A 16,363-nucleotide genomic window follows, 5' to 3' on the forward strand; every position below is an offset into this window, starting at 1 on the left:
CCCAAAGATGATCAAGCTTGAGATATCAGAATGCAGCAGCCATGTAGTTTGTGCAAGCCTTAGTAAGGTTTATGTAGACTTGAAGAGCCCTTGGTTTAAAAGTTCACACTAACCTCAACTTCCCCTGCCTCCACTGGAGCCGATACCTACACCCCTGCCATTCAATAGTCCAATGTGAAAGAATCAAGTGGATTGTCCCAAACTAAGCAGCTAAATAACACACAGGTTCTTTAAAACTTAAAATTCTCCTTCATAACATATTTATAACATGTTTTGTGTGTCCTTGTTGTCAGTTATATTTAAACTGCCTCAGTGTTACGAATTACAGGCAGACGAGAAAAGCAGGCACTTTAACCACTTCAGCCCTAGAAGAATTTCCCCCCTTCCTGACCAGAGCACTTTTTGCGATTCGGCACTGTGTTGATTTAATTTACAATCGTGCAGCCGTGTGACGTGGCTCCCAAACAAAATTTATGTCCTTTTTTTCCCCACAAATACAGCTTTCTTTTGGTGGTATTTGATCACCCCTGCAGTTTTTATTTTTTGCACTATAAACAAGAAAAGGGCAACAATTTTGAAAAAAACGCATTATTTTTTACTTTTTGCTATAATAAATATCCCCAAAAAATATATATAAAAAAAAACATTTTTTCCCCTCAGTTTAGGCCCATACATATTTTTGGTAAAAAACAATTGCAATAAGCGTTTGATTGGTTTGCACAAAAGTTATAGTGTTTACAAAATAGGGGATAGTTTTATGGCATTTTTATTAATATATATTTTTTTAAATGGTGGCCATCAGTGATTGTTATCCTGACTGCGACATTATGGCGGACACATCAGACATTTTTGACACATTTTTGGGACCATTGTCATTTATGCAGCAATCAGTGCTATACAAATGCACCGATTCCTGTGTAAATGACACTGGCAGTGAAGGGGTTAACCACTAGGTGGCAGTGTAGGGGTTAAGTGTGTGTCCTAGGGGCGTGTTGCTAACTGTGGGGGGCGTGGTTGTGTTTTACGCATCACTGATCTCTGCTACAATCACAGGGAGCAGAGATCAGTGACACTGTTGCTAGGCAGAATGGGGAGATGTTTGTTTACTTTAGCATCTCCCCATTCTTCCTCTCCGCAACCCGACCCATGGAGCTTTCCGTGGATGCCGCCTCTTAAAGGGAAACGTACAGGTTAGTGATTCTGCCTGTACGTGCCTTCTGCCGACATATATTGGCGTGAGGTGGTCAGACAGTGGTTAAGGTAGCTTCAATTGGGTCCAAACCCTAAAGCCTATAGTGTGTGTGCCATTATATATATATATATATATATATATATATATATATATATATATATATATGACACACACACACCTATTTATATAGGGAGAGAGGGGAAGAGAGAGTAAGAAAAGGGGAAGAGAGTAAGAGAAGGGGGGAAGAGAGAGTAAGAGAAGGGGGGAAGAGAGAGTAAGAGAAGGGGGGAAGAGAGAGTAAGAGAAGGGGGGAAGAGAGAGTAAGAGAAGGGGGGAAGAGAGAGTAAGAGAAGGGGGGGAAGAGAGAGTAAGAGAAGGGGGGGAAGAGAGAGTAAGAGAAGGGGGGGAAGAGAGAGTAAGAGAAGGGGGGGAGAGAGAGTAAGAGAAGGGGGGGAGAGAGAGTAAGAGAAGGGGGGGAGAGAGAGTAAGAGAAGGGGGGGGAGAGAGAGTAAGAGAAGGGGGGGGAGAGAGAGTAAGAGAAGGGGGGGGGGAGAGAGAGTAAGAGAAGGGGGGGGAGAGAGAGTAAGAGAAGGGGGGGAGAGAGAGTAAGAGAAGGGGGGGGAGAGAGAGTAAGAGAAGGGGGGGGAGAGAGAGTAAGAGAAGGGGGGGGAGAGAGTAAGAGAAGGGGGAGAGAGAGAGTAAGAGAAGGGGGGGAGAGAGAGTAAGAGAAGGGGGGGGAGAGAGAGTAAGAGAAGGGGGGGAGAGAGAGTAAGAGAAGGGGGGGAGAGAGAGTAAGAGAAGGGGGGAGAGAGAGTAAGAGAAGGGGGGGAGAGAGAGTAAGAGAAGGGGGGGAGAGAGAGTAAGAGAAGGGGGGGGGAGAGAGTAAGAGAAGGGGGGGAGAGAGAGTAAGAGAAGGGGGGGAGAGAGAGTAAGAGAAGGGGGGGGAGAGAGAGTAAGAGAAGGGGGGGGAAGAGTAAGAGAAGGGGGAGAGAGAGAGTAAGAGAAGGGGGGGAGAGAGAGTAAGAGAAGGGGGGGGGAGAGAGTAAGAGAAGGGGGGAGAGAGAGTAAGAGAAGGGGGGGAGAGAGAGTAAGAGAAGGGGGAGAGAGAGTAAGAGAAGGGGGGAGAGAGAGTAAGAGAAGGGGGGAGAGAGTAAGAGAAGGGGGGAGAGAGAGTAAGAGAAGGGGGGAGAGAGAGTAAGAGAAGGGGGAGAGAGAGTAAGAGAAGGGGGGGAGAGTGTGTAAGAGAAGGGGGGAGAGAGAGTAAGAGAAGGGGGAGAGAGAGAGTAAGAGAGGGGGGAGAGAGAGTAATGCCCTGTACACACGATCCGAATATCGTACGACCGATCTCACGACCGTTTTCGGTTAATAATCGCAAGTAGAAATTGAATAGCTAAATAAAGTCACGAAAATTCTCGTACGATAGAAGAAAAAAAGAAGAAGGGGGAAGAGAGGGGGGGGGGAAGGGGGAAGAGAGGGGGGAAGGGGGAAGAGAGGGGGAAGGGGGAAGAGAGGGGGGGGGGGAAGGGGGAAGAGAGGAAGAGGGGGGGGAAAGGGAGAGGGGGGGAGAGAGAGAGAGAGAGAGAGAGAGAGGGTGGGGGGAGAGAGAGGGTGGGGAGAGAGAGGGGGGAAGAGAGAGGGGGGGGGGCGAGGGAGAGAGAGAGAGAGAGAGAGAGGAGAGAGAGAGAGAGAGAGAGAGGGAGGGAGAGGGAGGGAGGGAGAGGGGGGGAGAGGGGGGGGAGAGAGGGGGGGGGAGAGAGGGGGGGGGGAGAGGGGGGTAGAGAGAGAGGGGGAGAGAGGGGGGTAGAGAGAGAGGGGGTAGAGAGAGAGAGAGGGGGGGGGTAGAGAGAGAGAGAGAGAGAGAGAGAGAGAGGGGGGTAGAGAGAGAGAGAGAGAGAGAGAGAGAGGGGGTAGAGAGAGAGAGGGGGGTAGAGAGAGAGAGGGGGGTAGAGAGAGAGAGGGGGTAGAGAGAGAGAGGGGGTAGAGAGAGAGAGGGGGTAGAGAGAGGGGGGTAGAGAGAGGGGGTAGAGAGAGAGAGAGGAGAGAGAGAGGGGGTAGAGAGAGAGAGAGAGGGGGTAGAGAGAGAGAGAGGGGGTAGAGAGAGAGAGAGGGGGTAGAGAGAGAGAGGGGGGATAGAGAGAGAGAGGGGGGATAGAGAGAGAGAGGGGGGTAGAGAGAATGGAGGGAGAGAGGGGGTAGAGAGAGAGAGAGAGGGGGGGGGTAGAGAGAGAGAGAGAGAGAGAGAGAGAGGGGGGGGTAGAGAGAGAGAGAGAGAGAGAGAGAGGGGTGGGTAGAGAGAGAGAGAGGGGGTAGAGAGAGAGAGGGGGGTAGAGAGAGAGAGAGGGGGGTAGAGAGAGAGAGGGGGGGTAGAGAGAGAGAGGGGGGGTAGAGAGAGAGAGAGGGGGGGGGTAGAGAGAGAGGGGGGGAAGAGAGGAGGAGAGGGGAAGAGAGGAGGAGAGGGGAAAGAGAGGAGGAGAGGGAAAGAGAGGAGGAGAGGGGAAAGAGAGGAGGAGAGGGGAAAGAGAGGAGGAGAGGGAAAGAGAGGAGGAGAGGGGAAAGAGAGAGGAGAGGGGAAAGAGAGGAGGAGAGGGGAAAGAGAGGAGGAGAGGGGAAAGAGAGGAGGAGAGGGGGAAGAGAGGAGGAGAGGTGGAAGAGAGGAGGAGAGGTGGAAGAGAGGAGGAGAGGGGGGAGAGAGGGGGGAAGAGATTTAACTTCCATGACTATGAACAGCATCTCGGACCAAAGGGGGAAGGGGATATGGGTGTTGCAAGTGAGGGAGAGCAGAGTAAAGCCCCATACACACTATCAGATTTTCTGCTGATTTTTGTCTTGAAATTTATCAAAACCATATAATATGAGGTCAAACCTTAGGAGTTTCAATTTGTATGTAATCAGGTAGGCCCTTACACTACATGGTTTTGGTAAATCTGAAGACAAAAATCAGCAGAAAATCTGATAGTGTGTATGGGGCTTTAGAGAAAAAGGAGCAATGAGCAGGTGAATCATGGTGTACCATTTGTTACACTTTCACAGATATGACGTGCTTGCTTAAATTCCAAGAGGACCTGAATTGAAGACGGTAGAACCATGTCCTTTTTGAATTTGTCCTAATAGTGACTGAGAATGAAGGAAAGATATTGCCGAGGGTTTTTTTTCCCAGTCTGATCCCAATGTGATCAAGTATTATGTTTCCACACATTTCCAAAAAGGCAAGACCAGAACATGTGGAGAAAGGTAACCCATCTTGCACACAACTTCAGCATAAGCAGGGAGATGTGGAGAGTCTTGTGACGTTTTCTGAGACCCTGTATAACTTGGTTAACAATTTATATACAGATTCCAGGATTCTACTGGAGATTCTACTGGAGATAGTAGATTTTGCAAAGTGGGGAATATTATCCCCTTCAGTGAATGTCTGGTTTAGATCCTTAATTTTTTATTCTACCTTTTAATGGGCTATTCATTTTATCTTGTTAGATTTGTCTGAAGTTCTGCTTTAAGTGTGACTGTGATAATGGAATAAAAAGTGAACAAAGTAGTACATAAACATATGTAATTTCACATGGAAAATAATATATAGTGTATGGTAAAATTATTAAATTCCTTGGTAAAATCTAATAATATATTTTACTGCAGTGGGGATTATAGTGCCTTGTTTCTTATGTGTAAAGTACTACTTACCACTATTCCTTCTCTTGATTTTAGGGACAGAAGCATCATGGTTGTGATTTTTTCAAGGTGATGAGAAATATTATCTTCCATAACTTCTGAGATGGCACCAAATAAGTGGTAGCTGCAATATACAATTCATTAAAAATTAAGAATAAATAAAAAAAAAAAACAGCACACATTTGCATATAATTGTTACTTTAAAGTGATATTAAAGGTTTTTTTTTGTTTTTTTAAATAACAAACAAGTCTCACTTACCTGCTCTGTGCACAGAGCAGTCCAATCCTCCTCTTCTCGGGTTCCCCCGCTGGCGCTCCAGGCCCCTCCCTCCTGCCTAGAGCCCCAATAGCAAACAGCTTGCATCTATGCCTCAGTGTGCAGTGCAAATTGATGAGGAAAGGGGATAGCTTTATACACACAATAGATAAAAGAAAATATCATATTTGCGGTTTTCACACATGCCAGACATCATATGTAATCTATAAATGAATATGTCCATATAAGTTAGTATGTTGGCGAGACAACACAAAAAAATAAAATAAAAATCAAAGACCGAATATCACAACATCGGTCATCCATTACAAACAACTGGGTTTACCTGTTCCCAAACACTATATGCAACATGGATACAGTGATAGATTTAGAATTTATGGTTTTGGAGGAGCTACCTAGAGATAAAAGGGAGGCGATAGGATCCTGAAGATGAAACCAAGGGAGGATTGGTGGATAAAACAAATCAACTCTTTTTACACCCATATGGCTTCAACAAAGATTACATTCTATATCTGTTTTTGTGAAATATATATACTGTAGCAATGGGGCAAGAATTGGTACAGAGGATGTCTTGACAGAATATTATTACTAGTATTGTGTGGTGTATGCTGAACAGAGAAAAAAAACAAAAAAACAAGAATAGTCTTCACAGTTTTCTATGTGATACATTTCTAATGGGTTTACCCTTTTTCTGTTTTTTTTAAAGCAGAATTTTTGTTTAGTCGTTTCCACATCTTAGTACTGTATGTGGATCGACATGATAAAGAGATAGGAAATGTTTACAGTTTATATGAGTGCTCTGGGTGCTGCTAATTTATTATCATTATTAACTCTAGGAATGGAATGGGTTAATTGAAGGGCTAAGAAGCAAATTGGTGAAGGGATACACCTGTGTGAACTTGGATGCTCTGTATGTGTATGGAGCTATAAATTTGGGTAAAAGCTTTAGTATTATATTATACATGCAGCTTGATGAAGGACATGTGCTGTCCAAAACTGTACAGTCGCTTGTAACTTTTACATGCATGAAGATTGAAGTAAATGAATTCACTGAGATGGCATCGCCAATAATGTAATTTCTTCAGTGTTGTCACACGAAAAGATATAATAAAATATGTACAAAAATGTGGAGGGGCGTACTCACTTTTGTGAGATACGGTGTGTGTGTGTGTGTGTATACACACACACTTTTTTCTTTATATTGCTGTATATATGTTCATTAAAAATCTTTTTTTGTGTTTGGGTGTGTGCATGTGTATATATATGTGTATATATATATATATATATATATATATATATATATATATATATATATATATATATAGTGAGTGTATAGCTTGTAAATTTGCTGTCCCCTTAAAATAACTCAACACAGCCATTAAAGTCTAAACTGCTGGCAATAAAAGTGAGTACACCCCTAAGTGAAAAAGTCCAAATTGGACCCAATTAGACATTTTCCCTCGCTGATGTCATGTGACTTGTTAGTGTTACAAGACCTCTGGTGTGAATGGGGAGCAGGGGTGTTAAATTTGGTGTTATAGCTCTCATTCTTGCATACTGGTCACTGGAAGTTCAATATGACACCTCATGGCAAACAACTCTGAGGATCTGAAAAAAAGAATTGTTCCTCTACATAAATATGGACTAGGCTATAAGAAGATTAGCAAGACCCTGAAACTAAACTGCAGCATGGTGGCCAAGACCATACAGCAGTTTAACAGGACAGGTTCCACTCAGAACAGGCCTCGCCATGGTCAACCAAAGAAATTGAGTGCACATGCCCAGCCTCATATCCAGAGGTTGTCTTTAGGAAATAGACGCATGAGTGCTGCCAGAATTGCTCCAGAGGTTGAAGGGGTGGGGGGTTAGCTTGCCAGTGCTCAGACAATACGCCGCACGCTGTATCAAATTGGTCTCTATGGCTGTCTAGGCTGCAGAGCAGTATTCCAACATAACAATCCCAAACACACATCCAAGACAACCACTGCCTTGCTAAAGAAGCTGAGGGTAAAGGTGATGGACCGCCCAAACATGTCTCCAGCCCTAAACCCTATTGAGCGTCCTCAAACGGAAGGTGGAGGAGCGCAAGGTCTCTAACATTCACCAGCTCAGTGATGTCGTCATGGAGGAGTGGAAGAGGACTCCAGTGGCAACTTGTGAAGCTCTGGAGAACTCCATTAATAACAGGGTTTGGACATTTTCACTTAGGGGTGTACCCACTTTTGTTGCCAGCGGTTTAGATATTAATGGCTGTGTGTCGAGTTATTTCGAGGAGACAGCAAGTTTACACTGTTCTACATGCTGTACACTCACTACTTTACATTGCAGCAAAGTGTCATTTCTTCAGTGTTGTCACATGAAAAGATATAATATATTTACAAAAATGTGAGGGGTGTACTCACTTTTGTGAGATACCGTCCCCTGCTTTCTAAAAGCTCAGACAAGCTGTATAAATGCTGGTCTTTGAACATATGTAGAGAAGAGAAGACTGCAGATAAACAAGAAAAACGTATGTAGGAGGATTTGTTTCTTCTGTGTATCCCCTGAGGCTAGTGAATTCACGTTTTATAAAAAAGTGGTTGTAAAGGTAAAGAAATATTACTGCCAGCCCCTTTGCTCAATCAATACATTCAACACTGTATAAATGTTTGTATAAAACGCTGTCTGTAAATACCTTATTTCAGAACTTTTATGGGCGGTCATGTGACCTCCGGCTGCTCTCCTCCGATCTAAGGGCTACAGCGGGAGGGACCGAGATCCCCCTCTGCGTTAGCCGGGGAGGTCACATGATCACTATGCTGGCAGCTCAGTCCCTCCCGCAGTAGCCCTTAGATAGGAGGAGAGCGACTGGAGGTCATGTGAGCAGCAATAAAAGATCTGAGAGATAAGGTATTTACAGGCATTATTTTATACAAATATTTACACAGGATGGATTGATAGAACAGAAGGGCTGGCAGTAACATTTCTTTACCTTTACTGACAGCTACTATTCGTGGCAGGAGGGGTTGGCGGAGACAGCTCACACACACAGGAGCTGACAGGCAGGGAGTGAGGAGAGCGGTGGGATGAGAGAGGCATGTAACCTTATCACAGTTATCATAGACTAGCAGCCATGATTACCATGGTAAGTACACTAAGGGGGCATAGGAACAGGCAGGATCAACCAGGTTTTTTTACAGCTTAGAGGGACAGATTAGACAGCACAAGCAATGTACCATTTTAATCTGCTATAAGAGAACAGGCTCTCTCCTCGCTTCTACAAAACATGTAAAGAGGATCAAGAGACTCCAGCTATCTTTTGTCAAATAGATAGGGTAAGAATGTGTGAAGAAATTACAGCCAAGTCAGTCTCCAAATCCTGTATACAAAATATCTTTCAAAAAACATCCCTTTAAGCACCAAGATGCCTGTAGAACACATTGGGATCAGGAGAAAGTGATTTCATCCAGATTTTGGGCATGTATCCGCACATCACTTTCAAGACATTTTTTATTCATATACACTCACCAGCCACTTTATTAGGTACAAGGTAGCAACGCAACGCATTTAAGCATCTAGACACGGTGAAGACTATTTGCTATAGTTCAAACCGAGCATCAGAATGGGGATGAGAGGGGGTTTAAAGTGATTGTAAAGAATCATTTTTTTTTCTCTAAATAAACATGTCATACTTGCCTCCGCTATGCAGCTCATTTTGCACAGAGTGGCCCTGAACAGCCTCTTCTGGGGTCCCCCAGTGGCTCTCGTGGCTCCTCCCCACATCAGATAACCCCCTAGGAGAAGCGCTCTCCCGAGGGGGTTACCTAGCGGGCGCACTCCCAAGTACAGCATTTTCGGCCATAGACACAAATGCCGGACTTGGCCCTGCCCCCCAATGCTCGTGTCATTGGATCTGATTGACAGCAGCGGGAGCCAATGGCTGCGCTGCCATCAATCTATCCAATCGGGACATGAGACACCAGCTAGAACTGGGGTGCTCGTCCCAGAGGAGAAAAAAAAACAGGTTCAGATAAGTAAAAACGGGGGCTGCAGCATAAGAGAAGGTTTTTCACCTTAAAGCATAGACTGCATTAAGGTGAAAAAACCATGAGGGTTTCCAACCCCTTTAAGTGACTTTGAACATGGGATGGTTGTTGGTGCCAGACGGGCTGGTCCGAGTATTTAAAGCGGGGTTCCACCCTAAAGTGGAACTTTCCACTGATCGGAGCCCTCCCCCCCCTCCGGTGTCACAATTGGCACCTTTCAGGGGGGAGGGGGGTGCAGATACCTGTCAAAGACAGGTTTTTACACCCACTTCCGGGCATAGACTCCCGTGGGAGTCTATGCCATTTCCTGTCCTGCCGCGCTGTCTGCTGGGACACACACGGGTCCCAGAGACAGCGCGGACAATTCCTATTGCGCTGCGCGACTCGCGCATGCGCAGTAGGGAACTGGGAAGTGAAGCCGATTCGCTTCACTTCCTGATTCCCTCACCTAGAATGGCGGCGGCGGCAGCAGCTGAGAGCCGAGCGATCGATCGGCCTTGGCATCGCTAGACCCCGGGAGAGGTGAGTGTCCATTTATTAAAAGTCAGCAGCTGTAGTATTTGTAGCTGCTGGCTTTTAATATTTTTTCCGCAGTACAGTCCCGCTTTAAAAACTGCTGATCTACTGGGATTTTCACAAACAACCATCTCTAGGGTTTACAGAGCTGTGGGGACAAAAATGCCTTGTTGATGTCAGAGAAAAATGGGTAGACTGGTTTAGAGAGAAAGGCAACAGTAACTCAAATAATCACTCGTTGCAACCAAGGTATGCAGAATACCATCTCTGAACAAACACCACATCGAACTAGGGCTGAAACAACTAATCGATTAATCGGCAACGAATCGATTCTGAAATTGATTACGATTTTCATAATCAATTAATCGGGCAGTAACATAATGAGCTAAAATAAGCCCAATTTAGCAAATAAACGCTACTGTAAATATTACTTTCACAGTTCTACAGTAAAAAATGAACCCCTTACAGTAGTGATTATTTGCTTTTTTTGTACTATAAAGGGCTAATTTTAGTTTTTTTAACCCTGTTATGTTATGAACTATTCACATGGTTTCCTATGGGAAACGTTCACATCTATGCTTTTTTTCAGCCGTTGTGTATTTGGAAACGGTCAGGGACCTTTTTTTTTTTTTTAAACACAAAACAGTTCTTTTTTGGTACAATATACGTCAATGGAGAAGCTGCAGAAATGCATGTAATGTTTTTTTGCAGCAATTTTAGTTTTTTAATCTACTCAACAACAAATGGGCCAAAAAAAACGCAAATCGAAGCAAAATCACATGTGCAAAAATCAAAACGCACAGCAAAAAGCACTGCAGATACAGATCAAAAGCTAACTGCACAGGTGTGTACAGAGCCTTATGCTGGCCACACGGATCGAAAACCACATACACTGTCTGAAAATTCCTTTGACCAAGAAGTTTTCTATTATTTCCAAATTTTCCCTTCCCTGTGGTTGAAAATTAACATCAATTTGACCCCACTAATGATTAGAAAATCGAACAAACGTTCTTAAAATTCATTTTTTTTTTTAAAGACATTGTTTTAAATAAAAAAAATTGATCTCAGAGTCAGAAATCCATGCGACTGACTTCATACTGCCTGTTGCCTTCTGAACATGTGGAGGACTTTTTGGATGAGTTTGCGATGATTGCTACCTACAGAGGGAGGCCCAGAGTTCACTGGGTTGAAGGGGTGCAGCCTTTTCGGTCAGAGGAGTACCAAGGGGTGTTCTGCTGGATGGGTCATAACTGAGATGACGACAATTACCTAGAAGCAATCCAATCAAGAGAGCGCGGTAAAAATTCAGTGGGGAGAATGTGGTCTCCCATAGCAACTGGAGAAAGTTTGTTTGCAGAAAGAAGGTGCTACAGCAGAGATGTGGCTCAAATCTTGAGTGACAATGTTTGTGCAAAAGTGTCTGTGGTTACCTTTGGCAACCATGGATAAAATTTGGTTCAGCAAGCAGAGGGTGACAGAGAGCACAAGAAATCGGTGGTTTCACATTATGGCTACTTGTGTGAAGTGGTCAGCCCAGAGAAGAGAGCACAGTATCCAGCATCCTGCAAGGGGTCTGACCATATGTGTGGATCTGCTGTTACCCCATGGCAACAGGAAAGCTGTTTGGCCTGCAGGGGAAGTTGGAGAGTCAAAGAAGGCTGCAATGTTGACCCGTGTCCATGTGGGGGCATTAGCCTGCGAGAGTACAGCCAAGAAAGGACTATGCCCTCAATTGAAGGTTTAACACCTGCCACCTGGAATGGTGTTAGACAACAGGGGGAGATGTGAAACTGAGAATAACTGCTTTCCTGTAGGTGGTCCCTCCATAGACACTGTCCTAACAAACCAGGGCACAAGAGGTCCTGATGACACTGACAATATTGAGTTGAGTAATCCATTGTGGAAAGTTGCTACTGAGGTTAAACCGAAGGATGTGGTTTTAATCTCAGATGGTTTAGTTGCCAAGGGTAACCACACAGGGGTTAGTGAACCTGAGAAACAGATGATGTTGGTTAGTATTAAGTCAGCTAGTGAGAAAAGTCAGCCCCTGACAGGTATCATGAAAGCGGGTCCCCAACAGTCCTGGAAGAGTAGGTAAGGGGGAGGTAAAAAGAAAGGGAGGATACCAAGGCCAGAAGGTAGAAGGGATAGTAGGTTCTGGGAGCAGTGCATGTGGAAGCACACTGGGGAGAAATGCTGATGGAGTGCCCCTTTAGAAAGAAGGTTGGTCAGGTTAGGACTCCTGCTGCTGAGAGTTGGCACAGAGGGGCCAAGGTGAAGTGCTGGTGGAAACATACCCGGAAAAAGAGTTGGGCCTATGCAGCTAATGGCTGGCACAGAGGTGTCCCATCCATAGTGACAGGTTTATGTGTTCCTCCCTCTGGTTCAAAACAAGGGGAGAGGATATGTAGCAGTGGGACCCCGTACTACTTAGAAGATTGCTGGTTTACGCCAGATTGTTGGAGAGGCAGGTACACTGATTGCACAACTGTGTGCTGGGCTTTTAGTTGTGACCCGACTATGGCTTAGGGCTCCACCCAACATGGTCCTGTGTGGTTGGAGTATGGGTGTCCCCTTACCTTACAGCTGTAAGGTAACAGCGTGTGATATGTATATCCTCAGAACTCCTGTACTTTATCCCTCGAGGTCTTGTCCCGATATTTACAGATCCTGGTATCCACGGATCCTGGCGTCTCCTGCCTATCACGCTGTGTTGGTCCCTTTGAGTATTTGCTCAGCAGCACTCAGCGTGGGGGGGGGTGTAGGTTTACCTCGGCAATTGGTGCATATGTAAGGGGTTAAAGAAATAAGGAGGAAGGGAGCCCCATAGTGTAGTAATTCTCAACACATATGATTTATTTCAGCAAAACAGTAATGTACTCACAAGCAGACAAGTTTCAAATGCAGTGTATAAACGAGCCTCGAGCTCGATTGCGTCACTTCCGGTAGCGTCCCGGAAGTGACGCAATCGAGCTCGAGGCTCGTTTATACACTGCATTTGAAACTTGTCTGCTTGTGAGTACATTACTGTTTTGCTGTAATAAATCATATGTGTTGAGAATTACTACACTATGGGGCTCCCTTCCTCCTTATTTCTTTAACCCCTTACATATGCACCAATTGCCGAGGTAAACCTACACCCCCCCCCCACGCTGAGTGCTGCTGAGCAAATACTCAAAGGGACCAACACAGCGTGATAGGCAGGAGACGCCAGGATCCGTGGATACCAGGATCTGTAAATATCGGGACAAGACCTCGAGGGATAAAGTACAGGAGTTCTGAGGATATACATATCACACGCTGTTACCTTACAGCTGTAAGGTAAGGGGACACCCATACTCCAACCACACAGGACCACGTGGGATATATTCACCTCTTTCACCACCATCACCGATTATATTGCTCTGTGCACTTATATACAGACACGGACATTATATGCGATTTGTCGATATATGCGACTTTTGACATAATCGCCACCGTTTATCGCACAAAGCAGAATGGTCACACTCTGATATATGCTATTGTTATTTTTTATATAATTTCTTGTAGGTATCGTACACAGTTTTTTGATTAGTTTGTGGGATTCTCTTTACTCCCTTAACACCAATATTACTTATGCGTTTATTTTGATTTTCTGTCATTTTTTGCACAATTGAACTATTGAGCTGTTCACGGTCGCAGGAATATTGTTTTGATGATTATATGGTAGAGAACACCCGCACGGACCTTGTTCTACCACTTCTGTGACACTAGCACTTTATGCGACTTCTGGCAGCTACAACTCACCATTTCTTGCACATACGTTTTATCGAGTTGGTGATTGTTTTATACATATTATCCTATTTACCTTATTGTGTAATAGAATATTCCACACACCTTCTCACCTTTAGCACTGGCACTTTATGCGATTTTGTCAGCGTGAACAAATCGCACTGCGATTCACTATTCTTTGTGACTGCTTTATATATATTGTTTTATTTAATCTATGGTGTAGTTAATACTTTCATGATTCTATTTATTGTCTAGCACTGGCACTTTATGCGATTCTGTCAGTTATAAAATCGCATTAGGGATTACTTATTCCAAGCATTGCAATTTTTTCTTTTTTTTCTTACTCATTACATTTGTCTCCTATCTTGAATATCATCATGCTATAGTGGTGAGAGTTGTCCACCACCCCCTTATAAAAATACACATAACTTTTTATATACCTTTCTCTTACTGTATACGGGAATATATATATCACGCACAATCTTAGTGCCTATAGAATTTATTAAGCCTCCTAGGCCAACTCCCTATTATAGTACCGCGCATCACTACTTTTTTACCTTTTTACTCTGCTATTGGGACCCAAGCATCCCCATTTCAGTGTATGCAGCAGTACGATTATCGGATTCTTCCCTGATTAGGCGCAGGAATAACCCTTTTCTCATCCACCCAACATATATCTTGATGAAGAACATGGTTATGTTTGAAACCAGCGGTGCCTGGTGAGTGGCTCATCTCAGATTATCTGTAATGTAAATTTGATTTTAAGAAAAGAGAATATTGCAAAGATCTTGATTGCATCCTCAACTTCTTGATATATACATACAGGATCTCACAAAAGTGAGTACACCCCTCACATTTTTGTAAATATTTTATCTTTTCACGTGACACTGAAGAAATGACACTTTGCTACAATGTAAAGTAGTGAGTGTACAGCTTGTATAACAGTGTAAATTTTGCTGTCCCCTCAAAATAACTCAACACACAGCCATTAATATCTAAACCGCTGGCAACAAAAGTGATTACGCCCAATTTGAAAATGTCCAAATTGGGCCCAAAGTGTCAATATTTTTTGTGGCCACCATTATTTTCCAGCACTGCCTTCACCTTCTTGGGCATGGAGTTCACCAGAGCTTCACAGGTTGTCACTGGATTCCTCTTCCACTCCTCCATGACGACATCACGGAGCTGGTGGATGTTAGAGACCTTGCGCTCCTCCACATTCCATTTGAGGATGCCCCACAGATTCTCAATAGGGTTTAGGTCTGAAGACATGTTTGGCCAGTCCATCACCTTTACCCTCAGCTTCTTTAGCAAGGCAGTGGTCATCTTGGAGGTGCGTTTGGGGTTGTTATGTTGGCATACTGCCCTACGGCCTTGTCTATGTCCCTTCATCCTCTGCAGCAATGCTAGCAGCACTCATACGTCTATTTCCCAAAGACAACCTCTGCATATGATGCTGAGCATGTGCACTCAACTTCTTTGGTCGACCATGGCGAGGCCTGTTCTGAGTGGAACCTGTCCTGTTAAACCGCTGTATGGTCTTGGCCACCATGCTGCAGCTCAGTTTCAGGGTCTTGGCAATCTTCCTATAGCCTAGGCCAGTGATGGCAAACCTTGGCACTCCAGATGTTTTGAAATGATGCTCACACTTCAGAGTGCAGGAGCATCATGGAAAATGTAGTTCCAAAACATCTGGGGTGCCAAGGTTCGCCATCACTGGCCTAGGCCATCTTTATGTAGAGCAACATTTCTTTTTTTCAGATCCTCTGGGTTCTTTGCCATGAGTTGCCATGTTGAACTTCCAGTAACCAGTATTAGAGAGTGAGAACAATAACACCAAATCTAACACACCTGCTCCCCATTCACACCTGAGACCTTGTAACACTAACGAGTCACATGACACAGGGGATGGAAAATGGCTAGTTGGGCACAATTTGGATAGTTTTACTTAGGGGAGTACTCACTTTTGTTGTCAGCGGTTTAGACTTCAATGGCTGTATGTTGCGTTATTTTGAGGGGACAGTAAATGTACACTATTATACAAGCTGTACACTCACTACTTTACATTGTAGAAAGTATAATTTCTTCAGTGTTGTCACATGAAAATATAATAAAATATTGACAAAAATGTGAGGGGTGTACTCACATTTGTGAGATAATGTATATATCTCCATTTGACTAAAAATAATCTAGGGTCTTTTCAGTGTTTTTCAGGCTTTTTTTTGGCCCATGGTTTGTTTATCACCTTTTTATGGTTCACGGTTTATTTATGTTTAAGCTCCGGCGACTACCGGTACAGCCTGTGTACCCCCAGCATTGTCCCCACAGGCAGGGTGGAGCGTGCTTGCCCTCTGTAGCCACATATTACCTTTTTTTTTTTTTTTGTAAGCTTCGGGTTTTCTTTTTTTGTCCACGCTGGTGTGACCAATAGATTTATCTTTTGTTTTATTATATATATATATATATATATATATATATATATATATATATATACACATACATACATACACACACACACATACATATGGTTATGAGTTTCCTTATTATATTTTATGTTCATAAAAAAACTTTTTTGAACATATACAGTGTGTGTGTATATTTATCAAGGTAGGTGTTCTTAGATTATATATATATATATATATATATATATATATATATATATCTTTGAAGATAGGGACAGTATGATTTGCGGGTCACCACAAAAACACACTACTTTGACATGACATTGTGAGGACATTTACGGTTATACTGCCCTATTGTGACATATGCTAAGTTTTCTATACATATTAATTTCTAAGCTTTTGTGCCCATATGGGCTTTTTATGATATTAAATATCTAATTTGTCTTGTCTTCTTGGAAGCAAAACAATAAATCAGATTTTTCTTTGTGGGTTCCAACTGTGTATATTTTATTTGAAT

At 43.7% G+C, this 16,363-nt stretch overlaps 1 protein-coding gene across 3 annotated transcripts in view; it reads right to left on the bottom strand.

Annotated features, from left to right (window-relative positions):
* Nucleotides 1-16,363, bottom strand: part of IPO4 (importin 4) — a 195,537-nt gene that overhangs the window by 83,787 nt on the left and 95,387 nt on the right. For all 3 annotated transcript variants that reach the window (XR_013270375.1, XM_077469604.1, XM_077469615.1), the window contains exon 18: nt 4,871-4,982. Coding sequence is in view for 2 of the 3 variants with exons in the window: in XM_077469604.1 (XP_077325730.1) it covers nt 4,871-4,982 (112 nt within the window). In the remaining variant the exon portion in view is untranslated. The remainder of the gene's footprint in view (nt 1-4,870; nt 4,983-16,363) is intronic.

This window comes from Lithobates pipiens, unplaced genomic scaffold, assembly GCF_037356315.1.
Source record: "Lithobates pipiens isolate NorthernLeopardFrog02 unplaced genomic scaffold, aLitPip1_a1.2 Scaffold_11, whole genome shotgun sequence".
NCBI classification, from domain to species: Eukaryota; Metazoa; Chordata; class Amphibia; order Anura; family Ranidae; genus Lithobates; species Lithobates pipiens.